At 43.1% G+C, this 16,270-nt stretch overlaps 1 protein-coding gene across 1 annotated transcript in view; it reads right to left on the bottom strand.

Moving 5' to 3' along the window:
- Positions 1-15,991, bottom strand: part of loxhd1a (lipoxygenase homology PLAT domains 1a) — a 31,263-nt gene extending 15,272 nt beyond the window's left edge. The window contains exons 1-17 of the mRNA XM_019278366.2: positions 15,080-15,991; positions 11,082-11,196; positions 9,282-9,362; positions 7,838-8,022; positions 6,005-6,103; positions 5,537-5,685; positions 5,330-5,453; positions 3,860-4,110; positions 3,646-3,781; positions 3,386-3,546; positions 3,198-3,284; positions 2,480-2,615; positions 2,218-2,372; positions 1,949-2,109; positions 640-716; positions 331-527; positions 64-256 (exon numbers count right to left, since the gene is read on the bottom strand). Of these exons, the coding sequence (XP_019133911.2) occupies positions 64-256; positions 331-527; positions 640-716; positions 1,949-2,109; positions 2,218-2,372; positions 2,480-2,615; positions 3,198-3,284; positions 3,386-3,546; positions 3,646-3,781; positions 3,860-4,110; positions 5,330-5,453; positions 5,537-5,685; positions 6,005-6,103; positions 7,838-8,022; positions 9,282-9,362; positions 11,082-11,196; positions 15,080-15,803 (3,031 nt within the window). The 5' untranslated portion in view covers positions 15,804-15,991. The remainder of the gene's footprint in view (positions 1-63; positions 257-330; positions 528-639; positions 717-1,948; positions 2,110-2,217; positions 2,373-2,479; positions 2,616-3,197; positions 3,285-3,385; positions 3,547-3,645; positions 3,782-3,859; positions 4,111-5,329; positions 5,454-5,536; positions 5,686-6,004; positions 6,104-7,837; positions 8,023-9,281; positions 9,363-11,081; positions 11,197-15,079) is intronic.
- Between the last annotated feature and the right edge of the window lie 279 nt (positions 15,992-16,270).

Below are 16,270 nucleotides of genomic sequence, written 5' to 3'. Positions count from 1 at the left end.
AATCACTGTTACCGTTTTTAAAATGACTCTACACTACTTTTTTAAAATGTTATTGCTATTTACATTTTTCGATTTCCAAGATCTCACTGGGATAGATCTCAGCCTCCACCCTCCCATCAGAGTCGTATTGGCTGAGCCAGCGGTGGCTTGGGAACATGTACTCTAGCCCATGAACCGGTACAGAGATCCGCACACTGTCCAGAAACCATCTAGCCCGCAGGCCCTCGTTATGGTGACCGATCAGGAGGCGGTTGATCTGTAAGCACAAAGGAAATAAGAAGATAAAGTCTAAAAGATAAATTATCTGTGACACGTGTCTGAAGAGCTTGCCTTTCCAACGTCAAAGGTGTCTAAGATGAAGATGTCTGTGCGTCCAGTCTCAAAGTAGTCCCTGAGGTCATTCTCGGACACTGCCAGTGTCGTCTTGGTAGTATCACACTTCTCCCCATACAGCTTGACAAACACCCTGGAGTCTGAGCTGGCTCCATTAATGTTGCCCGTCACTATTGCGATATGGTAGCTGACATCTGAGGATGGACAGTACATAAATGTAATTTATACAACCATTAAAAGATGTATCATCTTTTCTTTTGTGTGTGTGTGTGTTTGCTTAGTTTCAAATGTTCTTTAGGCACTCACTATAGAGACGCAGGCCGTCTCCATCTGGAACCAACTCGCGGGAAATCTGTCCATCGTCCTCGTTACGATCCAACCACCTGAAGAAAAACACATACAGGCTGAAAGAGATCAACCCTCCCTAAAAACCTGAAAATGTACACATGTGGAAATAAGATTTCAAATTCAAGAAACTATGTTCGACAAAAAAGTCAAAACATGGAAAATCTTTGGGTCACACGAGGAATAGGGGAGAAAAAGTAAGACCCAAACATTAAAATACATTAACTGGAGCTATGAATTTGTAATAATTACTGTACGTTTGCCATGTTTTTATAAAATATATGAGTTCCCATTTGAAATCACTAAACATCTGAAGGATCACTGGCAACAAACTCGGACATCTTTCAACAGCGGTGCCTGTGAAGGCACACGGCGTCATCCCAGCCACCAGCTCACACACTGTTCTTCTTGTTACCTTCTGGCAGACATTACATGGCTGCACGCACCACCAGACTCAAGACTTTTTTTACCATCCGCCATCAGACCTCACCACTCATAATCTCATAGCACTGCAGTCTGTGAAAATGCTATCAACCATGCTGGTATAGTACCACTATATTTTACACACAATCCTCAGTTTTCATATCTTTATATAGTGCAGTATATCTTCAATTAATGATTTAATGAATACATTAAATTCATATTGATTCATACAGTGTATAAATGAGGAAATTATGAGTCTCTGTAGATAATATTTCAGAAATTAGATCATCGTTAGCCTCAAAATTATTGCAATTAATCTGAAAAAAAGAATATAATAATAATAAGTCAGATCACAACCAGTACAGGCAATGAAAAACAGTAAAACAACATTATTCTGCACTGAACCAAAGGCAGACGGACAGGCAGAGCCTCTTTCCAGGCGTAACTTTGCACCTCAGCCTTGCGGTTTGTCTCCATCTCCAATTACTGGAGGAGAGAGTTGGCTGGCCTGTGTTCATTTAGTGCCTATTTGTAGTGGAAACTTATCTATCAGCTTGCCTAACTACTTAAACACATGCCACCGGAGAACTAGTGAATTTAAGCGTGGCCAATTTAGAAGGCTTTTACGGCTGCTTGGACAATTTTGTCCAGCCGGTTGGTGTTTTGGTGGATTATAGGCTAAAGAATTAAGAAGAAAATGATATGTAACTATTACAGCATAAAACAAACAAACTTTTTATCCTTTAACTAAATAATCTGACATTTTAGGACATGCCTTCTTGCAAAGATTTGGATGAAAAGATTGATATGGAATCGATCTTGATCGTGTTCAGTGTTATTGCCTTGCCTGTCACAGGGGAACACGATGGCCATACTCTCCGGCTGGCCCTCCTCCCTGACCATCACCTTGTCAAGGTACCAACCGCAGCCTCCACCGCGGCCATCATGGCCGACGCGCACTCTTTGTACCTTGCCGACGGTCACAGCCTCGATGATAAACTCATCGTGCTGAAGGACGACGAAAGACAAAACTGGTTAAAGGTGATCGCGGTGCATTTCCCAAACAACATTTATTATTGATTTTCAGCGTTTATTGAGCGTTAAAGATGAACTCACGTTGCCACTTTCAAATTTGTTGACATTGTTTCTGCTGATAATCATGTCACGGTTCCCTGTGTCACCCAGGTCACCGATTATATTGAGGAAGACGGTGGCGTCGGTGCCACTGCCGCTGACCTCCCCGGTGCAGATGGTGGCAAGATACTTTATCACTAAAAAAAGGGAACACATATTCTGTAAAGCTGCTTTACGTGCAAACATGGATGTATTTAGGAACAACTGAGTTTGCAAGTTTGCATGTCTTCAGTGTGTTTCTTACGGGGAAGCGGCTCATCGATGAGTGCTCCGGTAGCCGGAAGCTCTCTGATGATCTCGTTGTCATCTTCATTGACGTCCAGCCAGCGGCCACATTGGAAAGAATATTTCTCCATGGTCAGGGTCTTAAGCAAAGTGACCTGCAGAAAGTTCATGTCTAATGTGTCATGACATGCACGTCTTCATCTACATCTCCGGTTCATGATCTAACATTCAGAAAAACGAAGACTGCAGCAGTGACATTAACACACATTTCACAGTCAGATAGACTGGGTTATTACTTTGTTTAGCATGCACCAAAGGAAATGCCAGGGTTTTTCTGAAAGATGATAATAAAATGCTTGTTTTTTTGGATTGTAGCCTCATTTATACATAGACTCTCTTCATCAGGTGCAAGATTTGGTGCAGCTTTGTGGTGATGTGTGTTCAGGATGCTCCAGACATTTCCTGAGGTTCTGTTTTCCGCTTGCTGAGCCGAACTTGTGATTGGCACAGCTGTTTCAGAGCTATGAGACCAGTGACATCACTGGTGGACATCCACTGATCTATATTCTTCTCCACTGGGCCTTTTGCATTTTGCACTGCTGCACAAAATCAAAGGTACACATGAAGAAAGTCCATAAACTCCATGCACCTACCACCTCATGCTTGGCATTTATTATTCAAGAGGTGCAAAATATTAAATTCAAGTTTACACCACTGGACAGAGCAATGGATCTCACCCTCCCCAAATGCCAGCCAGAAAATGGATTTCTCTTCTCATGCCAGATGCGTAGTTTCCGCACCCGTCCTATGTCTGGCATTTCAATCTACAGTGATCCCAAAAAAATGCAAAATAACAGCATGGATCAGTGTGAGAACCTCGATGGAAAGTGTCATGTGCTCAGTTTAGCAAATGGTAGAGGCTTACCAGGAATTTATCAAGCTGGGCCTGTTCAAAACTATCAGACTTGTTTTCCAATTTGAACTCATCGGACACGGCCTTCTCTCCGTAGACCTGCACAAATACCTGAGCATCTGTCCCCGCTCCCTTCACATCTGATGTCCAAATCCACAGGGACCATGGGTACTCTAGAGTGGAAGAAGAGTAGATTTGATGATAAAGTAGTCTAGTTTTTAAAATGTCATTTGCTTTTCTTTCATTGTCCAGAGTTGAACAAAGTCACCCACTCTTCGTCCTCATCTGCCTGAGAGACACCATCTCGCACATCTCCCTCTCAATCAGTCCATCCCCTTCATCCTCATCCAGCCACCTACCGCACGGAAATGTCTGCTCAAGGCCCGTGAACGGACAGTATATCACCACCTAGATGGGAAATAAGTGCTCGGTGGGTGAATGACACTTTGAGAATCACTCTGCTACTACAAACACAAAGTGTAGTACCTTCTCACAGTACCATCCGGCGCCAACGGCAGCGTTGTCGTGCCCGATGGTGACCCTGCTGATCGGGCCGATCAGTTCAAAGATCTCCACGCTGAAAATGTCGATGAGAGCGCGCTCGAAAAGACCACCCTCCAGGAAGAGTTTGCCACTGTTCTTTATACCCTTGGAGCCGTGCATGACCAGGTGGATCTTAGAGTCGGTGCCTGCACCCCTGATATCTCCAGTCATCACTCGTATATGGTATATGACTCCTAAGTAGATGAAGAAGGAATGAATGAGACAGTGATTATTGCCTGTCCAAATTGGCTGTTTGTATTTGCACTGTACAACATACAACTTCCAGTGGCCACAGAGGCAGAACACGAGCTGGGGTTCGACACTGTTAGCTGTGATTTGAGAACTCTGTACATTACTCCTTGTTATTTATCATCACCACAACTGGTACCACAAAGCAGAGACAGCTAACGGTAGTTAGACTCCTGTCTTTGCACCACCCTGTTTGTTGGTGCACTGTGCAAAGTATAAAAAGAAACTTGGGTCGGGTCATGTCTATCACTCTGCTGCATCACCTCTTCTCTTAACAACGCTCTTGAAAGTGGAATGTTTTCTTATTCCTGCTTGATGTAGGATTTCGGCTGCTCAGCAGTTTGAGGTCTCCTTTGTCGTATTTTACCTTATGTAATGCACCAAACATTTTCAATCGATAACAAGTCTGTAGGTCTGTAGACAGGTCGTTTACTACGCAGCCATGCTGTTGGATTATGTTCAGAATGCGGTTAGACATCATCCTGCTGAAAAAAGCAAGGCCGTCTCAGGAAAAGATGTTGTCTACTTGGCAGCTCCAAATAGAAATATCATTCAGTATTAATAGTGCCTTTACAAATGTGCCATGTGCACTAATGCACCCCCATACCATCGCAGGAGTTAGCTTTTGGACTGTGCACTGATGTTCCCTCTCCTGTCCATGATTTCCAAACAGAATTTTAAAATGTGACTCGTCAGACCGCAGGACGGTTTTCTACTTTGCCTCAGTCCATCTTAAATGAGCTTGGGAGGAGGCAGCATTTCTGATCCTGGCTTAAATACTGTTTCCTCTTTGCATGGTGGAGTTTCAACTTGAGTGCCGTCTGAGCCCCTGGAGATCATGTCCATCCAAAGTGGTGGTTCTTATTTATATGAGGTTTCAGTATTTTGCACATCATTTTTGGAAAAAAAAAGGGTTGTATAATGTAACAAACACAGCATAACATGAGCCAAAGGTCTACTGGAAATCAGTGCTAATGTTAGGCTGCCTGCCTAGCTATGAATACAAAGTTAGTGACATGACGTGCCCTCCTAAATGTTGAATTTTGTAAAGATATCTTAGACCTGTAACCAACACTATTTGTACAATATGTGCAGACTAATTTTACATTATATTTCCTCACATATATTAAAATATCACAACATGGTGGTTTGTTTTGTTCTCACCCATTGGCTGCACCGATCCAACCAACACATCTCTCTGTATTTTCCCATCAGACTCATCCATGGACAACCAGCGATTAACTGGAAACTCATACATTTCTTTATTTCCTATGTCTTCGATTGTAACCTGGAGAGACACAGTGAGTGTTTTTTATGTTACATGTGTGCACATCTGTAGATATTATACATGCACGTGTAGCTCATACATGCCTTGTCTAGAAGCCATCCAGCTGATGAGCCTTTGTTGTTGTGGCCGATGGTGATTTTTTTCAGACTTCCCAGGTTTGGAGCATCTACCGTGAACTTGTCTGCTGAGTTACGTTCGAAGTTGTCTTTGTCACTATCCAGTCGTCTCTCCGCTTTCATAAGAATTGAAATCACAGTGAGGACATAGCTGCAGTCGCTACAGTAGCAATAAATATACAGGAGTGTTTGTCATATGGCTGTTGCTTGTAAATAAGAGTCATCAATATCTAGCATTGAAATTATTAGTTGACAATTCATTATTTGATCAACAGAAGCTTCACAAATGTGAGGACTGACCACTTCTCTCTTTCTCTGACAAAATAAAGATTTTTCAATATTATCTGAGATATTGTAGAATAAGTGGTTAATCAATTCATAGACAAGTGATAGAGAAAAATCAGTAATGAAAAATAGAACTAGTTGCGGCCCTACCCGAGTCACCGTATTCTCCAAAGATGTTCAGGAAGACGTCAGCATCAGTCCCACATCCCTTTACGTCGGGGGTGTAAACGGTCACAATGTATTTATTATCTGCAAAACAAAAACAAAAAAATCAAGAATACAGAATCAATAAACAATACGGCAGAACGATTAACAGTGTAGTAAATGTCGATTAATTATGACTAAATTTCTGCTCAGATGAATTAGATGAATCAGAATTATGTGGAGGTTCCTCGTTAATCCACATTGAGATGGTTTCCAAGTTAAATATTCATAACACTGTGTGTGTGTGTGTGTATGTGTGTGTGTGTGTGTGTGTGTGTGTGTGTGTGTGTGTGTGTGTGTGTGTGTTGCTCTGACCACTCCCTTGCAGCTCCGCTCTTCTCTGCTTGATTGACTGCAGGTATTAAGATGTTAGATCACATTGCAATAGATGACACCTGGGCTGCTTCACCTGAGGATTACACTCTGATGGAATTCAGTTACAAGCTGTCACAGTAGGAAGATCTGTAGGCGATCAGACACCTTTGTGTACAGCCAGCCAGGCACATGGCAGCAACACTGTCAAGCGTCCAAAGAATTATAGCCATTAAACTTATTCTGTGCGGACATACATTTTTAAATTAGCAATTAACAAAACTGCACCTATCTAACTTTAGTGATCAGTGACATAAATATTCAGGCTCTTGGACTGTCTGCCAAGTCAGCTGAGGTCAGTGCTCTTTCAGGCGCTTTATGGGAGTATATGAGGCTGAGGATGGGAGTTTCTGCTGCATATTTGCGTGTCACGCCAAAACTATATATCTGACAGCTTCAACAGTGTTATCACTGCGACCGCCTCGAATTTTCCTACATTTCTAGCTATAAATGTTTTATGTAGCTTCACATTTGCGGTCGCAATGTTTTGCACGTGCAGTGCAATCAGTAGTAAACAATGGCACCCACTCGGTTCTAAACAAAGCTGATGCTGATCAAACTGTTTTGACCTTTTTTTTCCCAAATGAGAATCGATAAAGAATCGAATCGTTAAGCAGAATCGATAATGGAAACAGAATCGTAAAAATCTTATCAATTCCCATCCCTATCTGTAACACTAGCATAAGGATGTTGCACATGTTCCACCGGTTGGTAAGTGCAAATGCAATTGCAGATATCTCTTGGGGCGGCAGCATCAAAGCCAGCGACATTAAAAAACTTAAACTGATCAAGAAGGGTGGCTCTGTGCTGGGGACTGCTCTGGAGGCCCTGGAGCTGGTTGTTGAGAAAAGGATGCTCCATAAACTAACTCAGGCTGACAATAGTTAACATCCCCTTCAAGCAGGAGAGCATATTCAGTCGGATACTCCCGCAACTCTATCTATCTATTAGAGCTCTTGAACTGTCTGATTAGTCGTGAGCGGTCTTTACAACCAAGTCAACTGTAGATAAATGACAGGAAGGTCAGGAACAAGGGTCTGCTGCAGGATTTAAACAGGGATCTCGTGGTCCAAAGTCAGCACCTTTAACCTTTAGACTACTAGAGTTTCTCCTAAAGTGTGTGTCTTGTTTTCACAGGCTGAATTATGAAACAGCCGAGGACTACTGGAGCTAATGCTGTGGGAACTATGAATATTCATTTTGTGTACAACTCTCCAGACATATGGTACTAACACTGTCAAGTTTCTTAAAAAATATAGCTTGCTGCTTGGCTCAACTTATTCAACGTGGACATAAATGCTCTTGGGCTGTCTGAATAGTTTTGAGCTGTCGATTGTTATTTTCCTTTCAACCTTATGAACCTTTGTGTCTGTTTTGCGTTCTGTGCTTTGTCCTCGAGTGACTTACATTTTGGGACATCCAAGGGGTTCTTGCTGGCCAGCAGGTCCCGGACAAACAGCTTGTCACCCACCTCCCGACTCAGCCAGTTGTTGCAGGCGAAATAGTAGCGCAGATGGGGACGGTACATGTCGGTCACCACAACCCGGTCCAAGTACCACCCGGGGTTCATGCCTGTGTTGTCGTGCTCGATCCTGCGGAGTCAAACCCGTCATAGTGTGTGAGATGAATTCACCCTGCAGGTAATTACAAGTCAGCTTGCCACATCTCATGCACCTATGTCACTGTGTGTTCTGCAGTGGAAAAATACCAAAAAACAATGGAAAGATTCAGACGGTTCAGAGAGGATGTGATAGAATAACACAATGAAATATAGCTGTAAGCTGCGTCCAAGTAAACTCTTCAGACGTGTGTGGATTGAACAACTTTTAAAGAGTCACTACCGACAGTCGAGGGGAAACAAAGGCTCCCAGGCTAGATTCAAACCTGTTTATAGGCCACCAGGACATCAGTAGACAGTAAATATTGTCTCTTTCAATACACAATCAGGTTATATTTTGGGGCTTTTGCACCTACAGCCGTAGATAGACAGGAAAGAGGAGAGGCATGCAGCAAAGGGCCGCAGGTTGGAAATAAACCTGGGCTGCTGCAGTAAGGACTTAGCCCTGGTACATGGGGTGAACAGTCTACCAGGTGAGCTACTGGCATCCCTTTAGGGGGAATTTAATGCCTTAATCGGGAGAAAGAGATGGAGACTGACATTCAGGGGTCCCCTGCAGGATTTAAACCATCTTGTGATCCAGGACTACCTGAAGAAATGCAGTGCAAACTATAATTATACGCATTTCATCTCCAGAATCTGAACAATCTATGCATCAGTTCTGGTTTGAATTTGAAGAAAAACTAAGCTGATCAGGCGACACGCCGATGAAATCTCAAAACAGCTGTAAAAACAGTCACCTTTGCTCCAAAACTGTAGCACAACAGCTGCTCGCCTGCTCTCACACAATAACCCAGACACCTGTGGTGCTCAATCGCTCAGTTTATGTCAAATGTGGACGGATCAGCATATAAAGTGCTACAGGTTCCTATAAACTTATTTTGTTTTAGGATTACTGCAGAATAGTTGCAGCAACTCGCTGACTTTTAAATGTATCCTGCTGCCTCCATTTACTGTTCATCGCCTGTCTCTGTGATGTAACTCATCCTCCTCTGGAGTAAGACTCTAACTCCAACAACAGATGGGGCTTAAATAAGTGAGAAATGTTCCTGTGCGATCTCCTCTGTAAGCCGCTGTTATCCTGCGAGAGGTATGCTTAACTATGAACTGTGATGTTGTCAGTGATCTGTAGCTGCAGCCGTGCAAACGCCAAAAGAGGCATTATATCATATAAATTCATATGCAAGATATTACACAGTCAGCGCTGTCGCATTAGATTTGTTGGCACGGTACCTGATCTTCTTCAGAGGCCCCACGTTGTACGTTTTGATGCGGAAAACATCGGTTTTATTCTTCTCAAATGCAGTTCGGCTTCTGCAAATTGAGGAAACATGGCAAATGTCAGAAAAGATCAATTGAGCGTGTTTGTGTGTGTGTTTGTGTGTGTGTATGAGAGAGAAAAGATGCTCTGTCAGATAGAGGGAGATTACATGGGGGTTGAAGAAACGCAGACAGACAACTGAAGTGAACTCTGGAACAGTAAATTGCATCTCTTGACTGATCCGGCTTATGGTACCCTGGTGGTCTTGTGGCAGTGATATAATCTTAGACCTCCTGAGGTTTGGCCACTTCAACGCTTCTTCCTCCTCCTCCTCCTCTTCGCGCACTTCTACCCCTCACAGAGACGACAAACCGGGCCTGTGAGCTCAGAGGAGCCCCTCATGCCAACCACAGCGAATCAGACACCCTCTTTTTCATTAACAGAGAATGCCCGCCTTTGTCTCTGACCCACATCTCCATCTGTTCTCCTCTCTCCCTACAATATTCAACCCACGGACAATGCCAAGGCTCCCATAATTAAGGTGCACGGTGTCATATGCTGTAAAACAACTGCCAAGGACGAAATGCGCTCCAGCACAGATGAATACAGGCGCTTGTTTGTTCCCTGTCTCGGTGTAACAAAAAAAAAAAAAAACACCTGTAAGAGAATGACGGGGGAGACATTGATTACGTGACAAAGCAAACCCAATGCACACTTTGGAATTCATGCAATTTAAATTTGTTACAATCACAGTGAATTTCCAAAAAGTTGCACATTTTTTTCAATCTGCCTCGACCGGGCAAATATTCTTGGACACATGGCAGCTCTTCCTTGCCTGTATCATGCTTTCAAGATTTAATTGATCATTACATAATACAGGAAGGACCTACTTATATATTGGAGTAAGGTGAAACTCCTTACTATGCATTATGTTTATTATATACAACAAAAGCGACTCATCAACGGCCATGTATAGTATTTCATCAGCTGGGCATCACTACAGCCACACAGCATGGAGATACTGAATACATAGCATGTTGATGCCGTCTGAGGTTGGATGAATGAGACCACCACAAGGTGTGGGTAACATGGTCTCGTGTGGCTTACAATAAGTTGGTATATCCTATACACTGCACAGGTAATCCTATCTGTCAATCAATGTGTGCAGAGATAAAGGAAGCCTGCTGCTGATAAGATCCCCTGAGAGTCATTTGATCATCCGCAGAAATGACATCGTGGTCTTCTTTCATTTGCCTCTGAATGGAAAAGAAGACCGGCCATGTCACATAGTTCCTCCTTACTCCAGATATTCTGTGTCCGAAACTTTATACGACTGTATAGGAGAGAGATTCCTGCGCCACAACTAAACCTTTGTGATGAACGTGTCTGCTGCGTCTCTGATTAAAGTTGGAATAGTTTGCAAATTGATTTCAGGTTCATGTTGAGCAGGAAGGATCTCTCATACAGTGTTATAGGCACAATACAACCCAACACAAGGACAGATTCATAGCCATCCTTTAGGAGACTGATTAGAAAATACCTCTTTTCTGTGCTGAAGGGTCAGAGAGGAATAGAACAGATTAAAAGTTAACAGCTGACAATGAAAAAGTGTGAAACTGACTGAAGCTGATTCAAAGGTGCAATTAAACATTAAACCTGATATAGTAAGTGCAAACAAATGAGAGCAGAGTGAGACTTAATTTAGAGATTAATAGACGACATATTTATCAAATTTGATTCAATTACATCAACATAAACTCTTTTAAACTCACTTGCTCGCCAGGTGAACCTTAGGCGTGACGCCCAACTCTCCAAAAAGGGTAACAAACACATTAGCATCTGTGCCGGCTCCCTTTACTTCACCGGTGATAGTGACCACTTCATACACTGAAAGAGAGAGGAGACAGAAGAGGAAAGATGTGTGCAGCGTTGCTCGGGGGTTTAATTAACATCACAATGCTGAAATATTGAGAGCATGAGGTCTTAATAATTTAAAGAGCAAAAACTTGAGCAAAAGGACAAACACAAAGTCACATCCTCAGACAGTGTCCAATAATCTATAAACATGAGGCGGCATTATGTTTCCTTCCATGCACGGTTGCCAGGGAATTCAATGCGGCGAATCTGCAGAGAATCCATGTCTGGTGTGATACGCCGAGCCAAGCCTCTCTCACATTTCACAAATGTGTCCCTTTGTTTGACAAAGCCGCCGAGCTGATGGGAAGGTAAACGGGACGAGGAGTCAGCAGACTCTGAAATCTGCCTCAGTTTGTGTCATTTAAGGTGTTTGTGTGGGGGAGGGGGAGAGAGAAGAGTGCACATCAGATCACTGTCTGTTTACATTTTTGGGCCATGCATGACTATAGGGATTCCTATTGGTCTGTTAGTCCAAACTGAAATACCTGACTATTGGATGGAGTGCTGTGAAATTTGGGGTCAACTGAAAATGACTCTTCACATACAAAAATAATATTTCCAATCCAATCAAACACCCTCCAATCTCTTTCCAATACTCTGCAACTCACCAACAAACAATTCTGACTCCCTTTTATACATCGTTTCCTAATCACATGACTAATTAGGTCAAACCATTAATAGGTGTTTTTGCATATTTACATAAATAATAACAAACCATAAACACTTGCTCAATTAGCACAACGCTTTTACCGTTTGTTTTCAATAATCGCCACGCTTGTGTGTGCAGGTGGATAACGAGCAGACCACAAGGCCGACCGGCCACGCGTGCCGTGTGTCTCCGCCCTCGCCGAAAATACACACCTGTGTAATGCAACCAGTCAATAAATGTCTTATTTCCACATGTCATTTCCAATCTGTGTCCGAATATGGGGGTAACATTTGGTAAAATCATTGATGGTGCACAGAGGATTACTGACTTTGGTGACTCCCTGACTTTTTCCTCTTGTGCCACCATGACATTCAGTGACATGTCTTAGCACTTATTGGATTGACTGCCATGAAATTTGGTACAGACATTCATGTCCATTTCAGGATGAACTATGAGACTACTGGACTTTTCAGGTTCAACGTTCAGTTTGTCACTTGCTTAACATCTAGTATTAGAGTTAGTATTTTGCTCATGTAGTCTGCAGTACAACACAGAAGTGTCAAAAAGCTGCAGTTTCCTCAAACGTCCACTTGAGGTTGGCTACAGGACATAAGTCTCCATATTAAAATGAAATAAACACGTTTACAGCCTGGTACAAAAAACAGTTTTGGTCTGTGTAGCTAATTTCCCCGTTCATGCCAACTGTACTGAGGGTAAATTTTTATACAACTCACCTGTTCGGATTATATTAAGGCTTAAAGTTATGCAGAATTAAGAGCGTGGCCACTTTGATTGACAGGCAGGTGCCATTGTTTGGGCAACCAGGCTTCATTCAGCCCACCTAAGCATATACCCACACTCAACGTCTTTGCTCATTCTTAGATTAGCCTGGAGGTGGCGGCCAGAGCCACCACACACTCACACACTTCACTACAGCTCTTTAGAAACCTGTTGGTGACGTCATGGACATCCATATTTATACGATCGATGGTACGACCTCGGTGCCAGTGATATAACCCTTTGTTTGAGGCTATTCTTTACTTCTAAACATCTATTCAACGTGTGTGAGTCACAGGTGTGAATCATAAGATGATAATGGCTCATCAAAACAGGAATCTGTATCTGCTCTGTTTTTTTTGTTGTTGTTGTTGGAGTGGTCTTTAAAAGTCACACCTGCAAACCTGTTTAAGTTTGAGTTACAGTAACAACATTAAATCTTCAGCAGGGGATTAGTCGGCGATTGGCTGTTGCCTGTGACTCAATAGCTTGGCCTATGCAGTGGTAACTCTATAGTCCTGCTGTATTACTGTATACTCCTCTCTCCTGCGGTTATGTAACATCAACTGGAGGGTACAGTACTCCGGACTGGAGGATAAAGTGGTGTCCAGTCTGAGGAGATCTGGACTGGTAGGCTCGGTTCTCTGTAGATGAATATTATAAAAAAATTAGGGTGAACTGAAGGGGTAAATATACTGTGTATATATACTTTTAAATGCCATCAATGAATGCATAAAGAAACAGAGAGCAGAGGAAGTCAATGAATGTGACGGGCAGAGGAAGCAGAGGCAGAAGGCAGACAACCAGGGGGAGGAGGAAAGAAGAGGCAGAGACCTGGTAAAGAGCAATTTAAACCAAAGTCGATCCGGGAGGGACATGGATACGTAATTAACAGTGAGCAGAGCTATTAAAACCGGATTGCAGAGAAAGAGAGACGCCTGATAAAATCAGATAGACAATGACCTGGTAAAACTGAGCCATGATAAACTCCTCGGAGTGTCAGAGAGAGCGAGGTAAAGGTAAAAAGACATGCACACAGACGTGTATCACTGTTAATGATACTGAATAATGAACTCAGTGAGATCAGGAGCTAAAGGTAATCAGTCAGTTTATGTCACATTTTCAGCACTTTGAGATGTTTTCACGTGTTCCTCAAGGGCAACCCTGTCTCCTACAAATTGCATTTATACTGTATATATTCATTTGTTTCTGAGTCCAGTTTGTGGTTGGGTTGCAGACAACAAAAGCACTTTGATTAAGACAAAGGAAAGATTGTGGTTTTTGGTCAACCAGTCTTGACTTTTTTAATATTAGACAATGATCTCTCCCATAACTGTAACTGTAACAAAACACAACCATTAAAAAAAACCTAATATCATGTCTTAGTTGCTATGAGTGGATTTTATCAGAAAAATAGATCAAATTTGATTAAATAAAATCGGTTTAACAGTGAACATTTTGTGACTTTTTCCATATACGTCGGAGAATGTAATTCAAGTAGCATCATTTCTTGGAGACACAAACTTGTTAATGGGCACGGTTTGTGAACGGAGATTCGTTCTTGACCTTGGGGACAGTAGTGGAACAAAATAATGAACTCAAAGGTTTGTTTAGTAGCTTTTAGCCAAGGTTTTCGGTTGCAAAAAAAAGCGTCAGCCTTCATGGCTGTGAAATAAAACCAATGCACAAGTGCCAAAAACTGCAGCTCCTCAAACGTCCACTTGAGGCTGGCTACAGAACGAGTCAATCTCCAACTTCACACCGGAAATATGTTTACATGCTGGTACAAAAACTGTTTTGGTCTCATGACAACTGTACTAATTTTCATAGCACTCACTTAAAGTTGCACATAACTAACAGCATGGCTGCTTTCATTGACAGATGCCATTACAGGTGGCTTGCTTGAGAACCCAGCTGTCATTCGGTCTGCCTCAGGTCTGCCAATGATCTACGTCTGCTGATTTTTAGATTAGCTGGGAAGAGGCAGGACTGCCAAAATGGCGGTGGCCAAACATTTTCAGCTTCAAAATGGCTCGTCGGAAAGCTACGAGTGACGCCAGTATCCATTTATCCAACTCATACAACCAAATTTCTGTCTTTTATTGGACGACAGTCGAACTCATCCGCCTAACCACAAAAGACACTTCTGGCTCGGGGCCCTGCCGCTGGCCCTGGTGGTTCTCCCAGTCCCTGAGACTGGGACGGCACCCAGCACCTGTCTGCCCCAGAGCTTCTGTTTGGCTCCATTCATGTGGAACATAACTGAGCTTTCACCCAAGAACAATCACAGAGGGATTCCCCCGGGGGTGCTCCTGCTCAGAGCTGAAGGGAACGGGATGAAAACCTGTATTCAAGACTTGACCGGTTGGGCCACTCCAATAGATAAGACTAAAATACAACAGGTGAGGCTTCTCTGTCTGCGCTTACCTTTTTTTTTGTAGTACTCATCCTCATATCCATCAGATACGTCCGTGTTGTATTCCAGCAGCTCTTTCTGGTAGATCACTGCGTAGTCGATCTGTTTATTTTTGGATTTTTTCCCCTTTTTCTTCTTATCTTCATCGCTGTCCGCCGATCCCTTCTTCCCCTTCTTCTTTTTCTTTTTCTTTGAGTCCTCCTCCTCTTCCTCGGTCAGGGGCTCCTCATCATCGTCATTGTGAGACTTCTTCTTCTTCTTGCCATCTTTTGACTTATCCTTGGATCCCATCCCCTCCTCTCCCTCTGGACTCTCTGTGGAGGATTTCTTCTTCTTTTTCTTCTTCTCCTCCTTCGCTCCGTCAGTCACTTCCTCTTTGAGCTTCTCTGATTTCTCCTTCTTGGAATTGGTCTTGGGTTCATTATTGTTCTGCTCGCCCTCCTCTGCTTCATTTTCAATCACTGCATCAGTTTCGGCATCATAATCCGGTTTCTTTTTCTTCTTTTTCTCTTTTACCTTTTCCCTCTCTTTTGTCTTCTTCTCTTTCTCTGGGGCCTCCTGGTTCTCGGAGCTCTCAGCGCTCTCGTCTTTCTTCCGACTCTTCTCTCCTTTTGTGGTGTCCCCACGGGTCACTCCATTGCTCCTCTCTTTTAACTTTGGCTCCCTTTCCTCCACTTCGTCATCGACCTCTTCGGTTTCTTCTGCAGCTGTGGATTTTCTCTGTTTCGATGGCATCTTTTATTCATCCACTTCCCTGGCTTTTAGTTTCGTAAGTGCTGCCTTGAGTTTCTAATCGTGTAAGACAACTCATTTGACCCTTGGCTGCAGGGAGGTTCAGGGATCGGGACGTTCAGGGCCGGCCTGGGTGCGTGCGATTGCAGGTATACTCAAACTCAGGACACGCAAAAGGGAGCAATGGCTGCTTGGACATCTCCTAACTCACCTGGGCAATATATGGCCATACAACCAACACACACCACTCATGAAAAATTACTGTCACCTCAGCACTCACGTGACCCATGGGAGAAAGCCCTGTGAAAAAGGAGCCTTGCACAGAGAACTTATCCTCTCTGCCACGGCACTCTCCATTATTCATGGTGTTAGGATCGCTTTACGGGCCGGGGGCGTCTCGCTTTTACCTGTTGTCACACACACACAGACAGACAGACAGATAAACACACACACACACACACACACACACA

Source organism: Larimichthys crocea, chromosome IX (genome assembly GCF_000972845.2).
Source record: "Larimichthys crocea isolate SSNF chromosome IX, L_crocea_2.0, whole genome shotgun sequence".
Taxonomy (NCBI): domain Eukaryota; kingdom Metazoa; phylum Chordata; class Actinopteri; family Sciaenidae; genus Larimichthys; species Larimichthys crocea.
The sequence above is the reverse complement of the archived record's forward strand: the minus strand, read 5'-3'. Positions and strand labels throughout refer to the sequence as shown.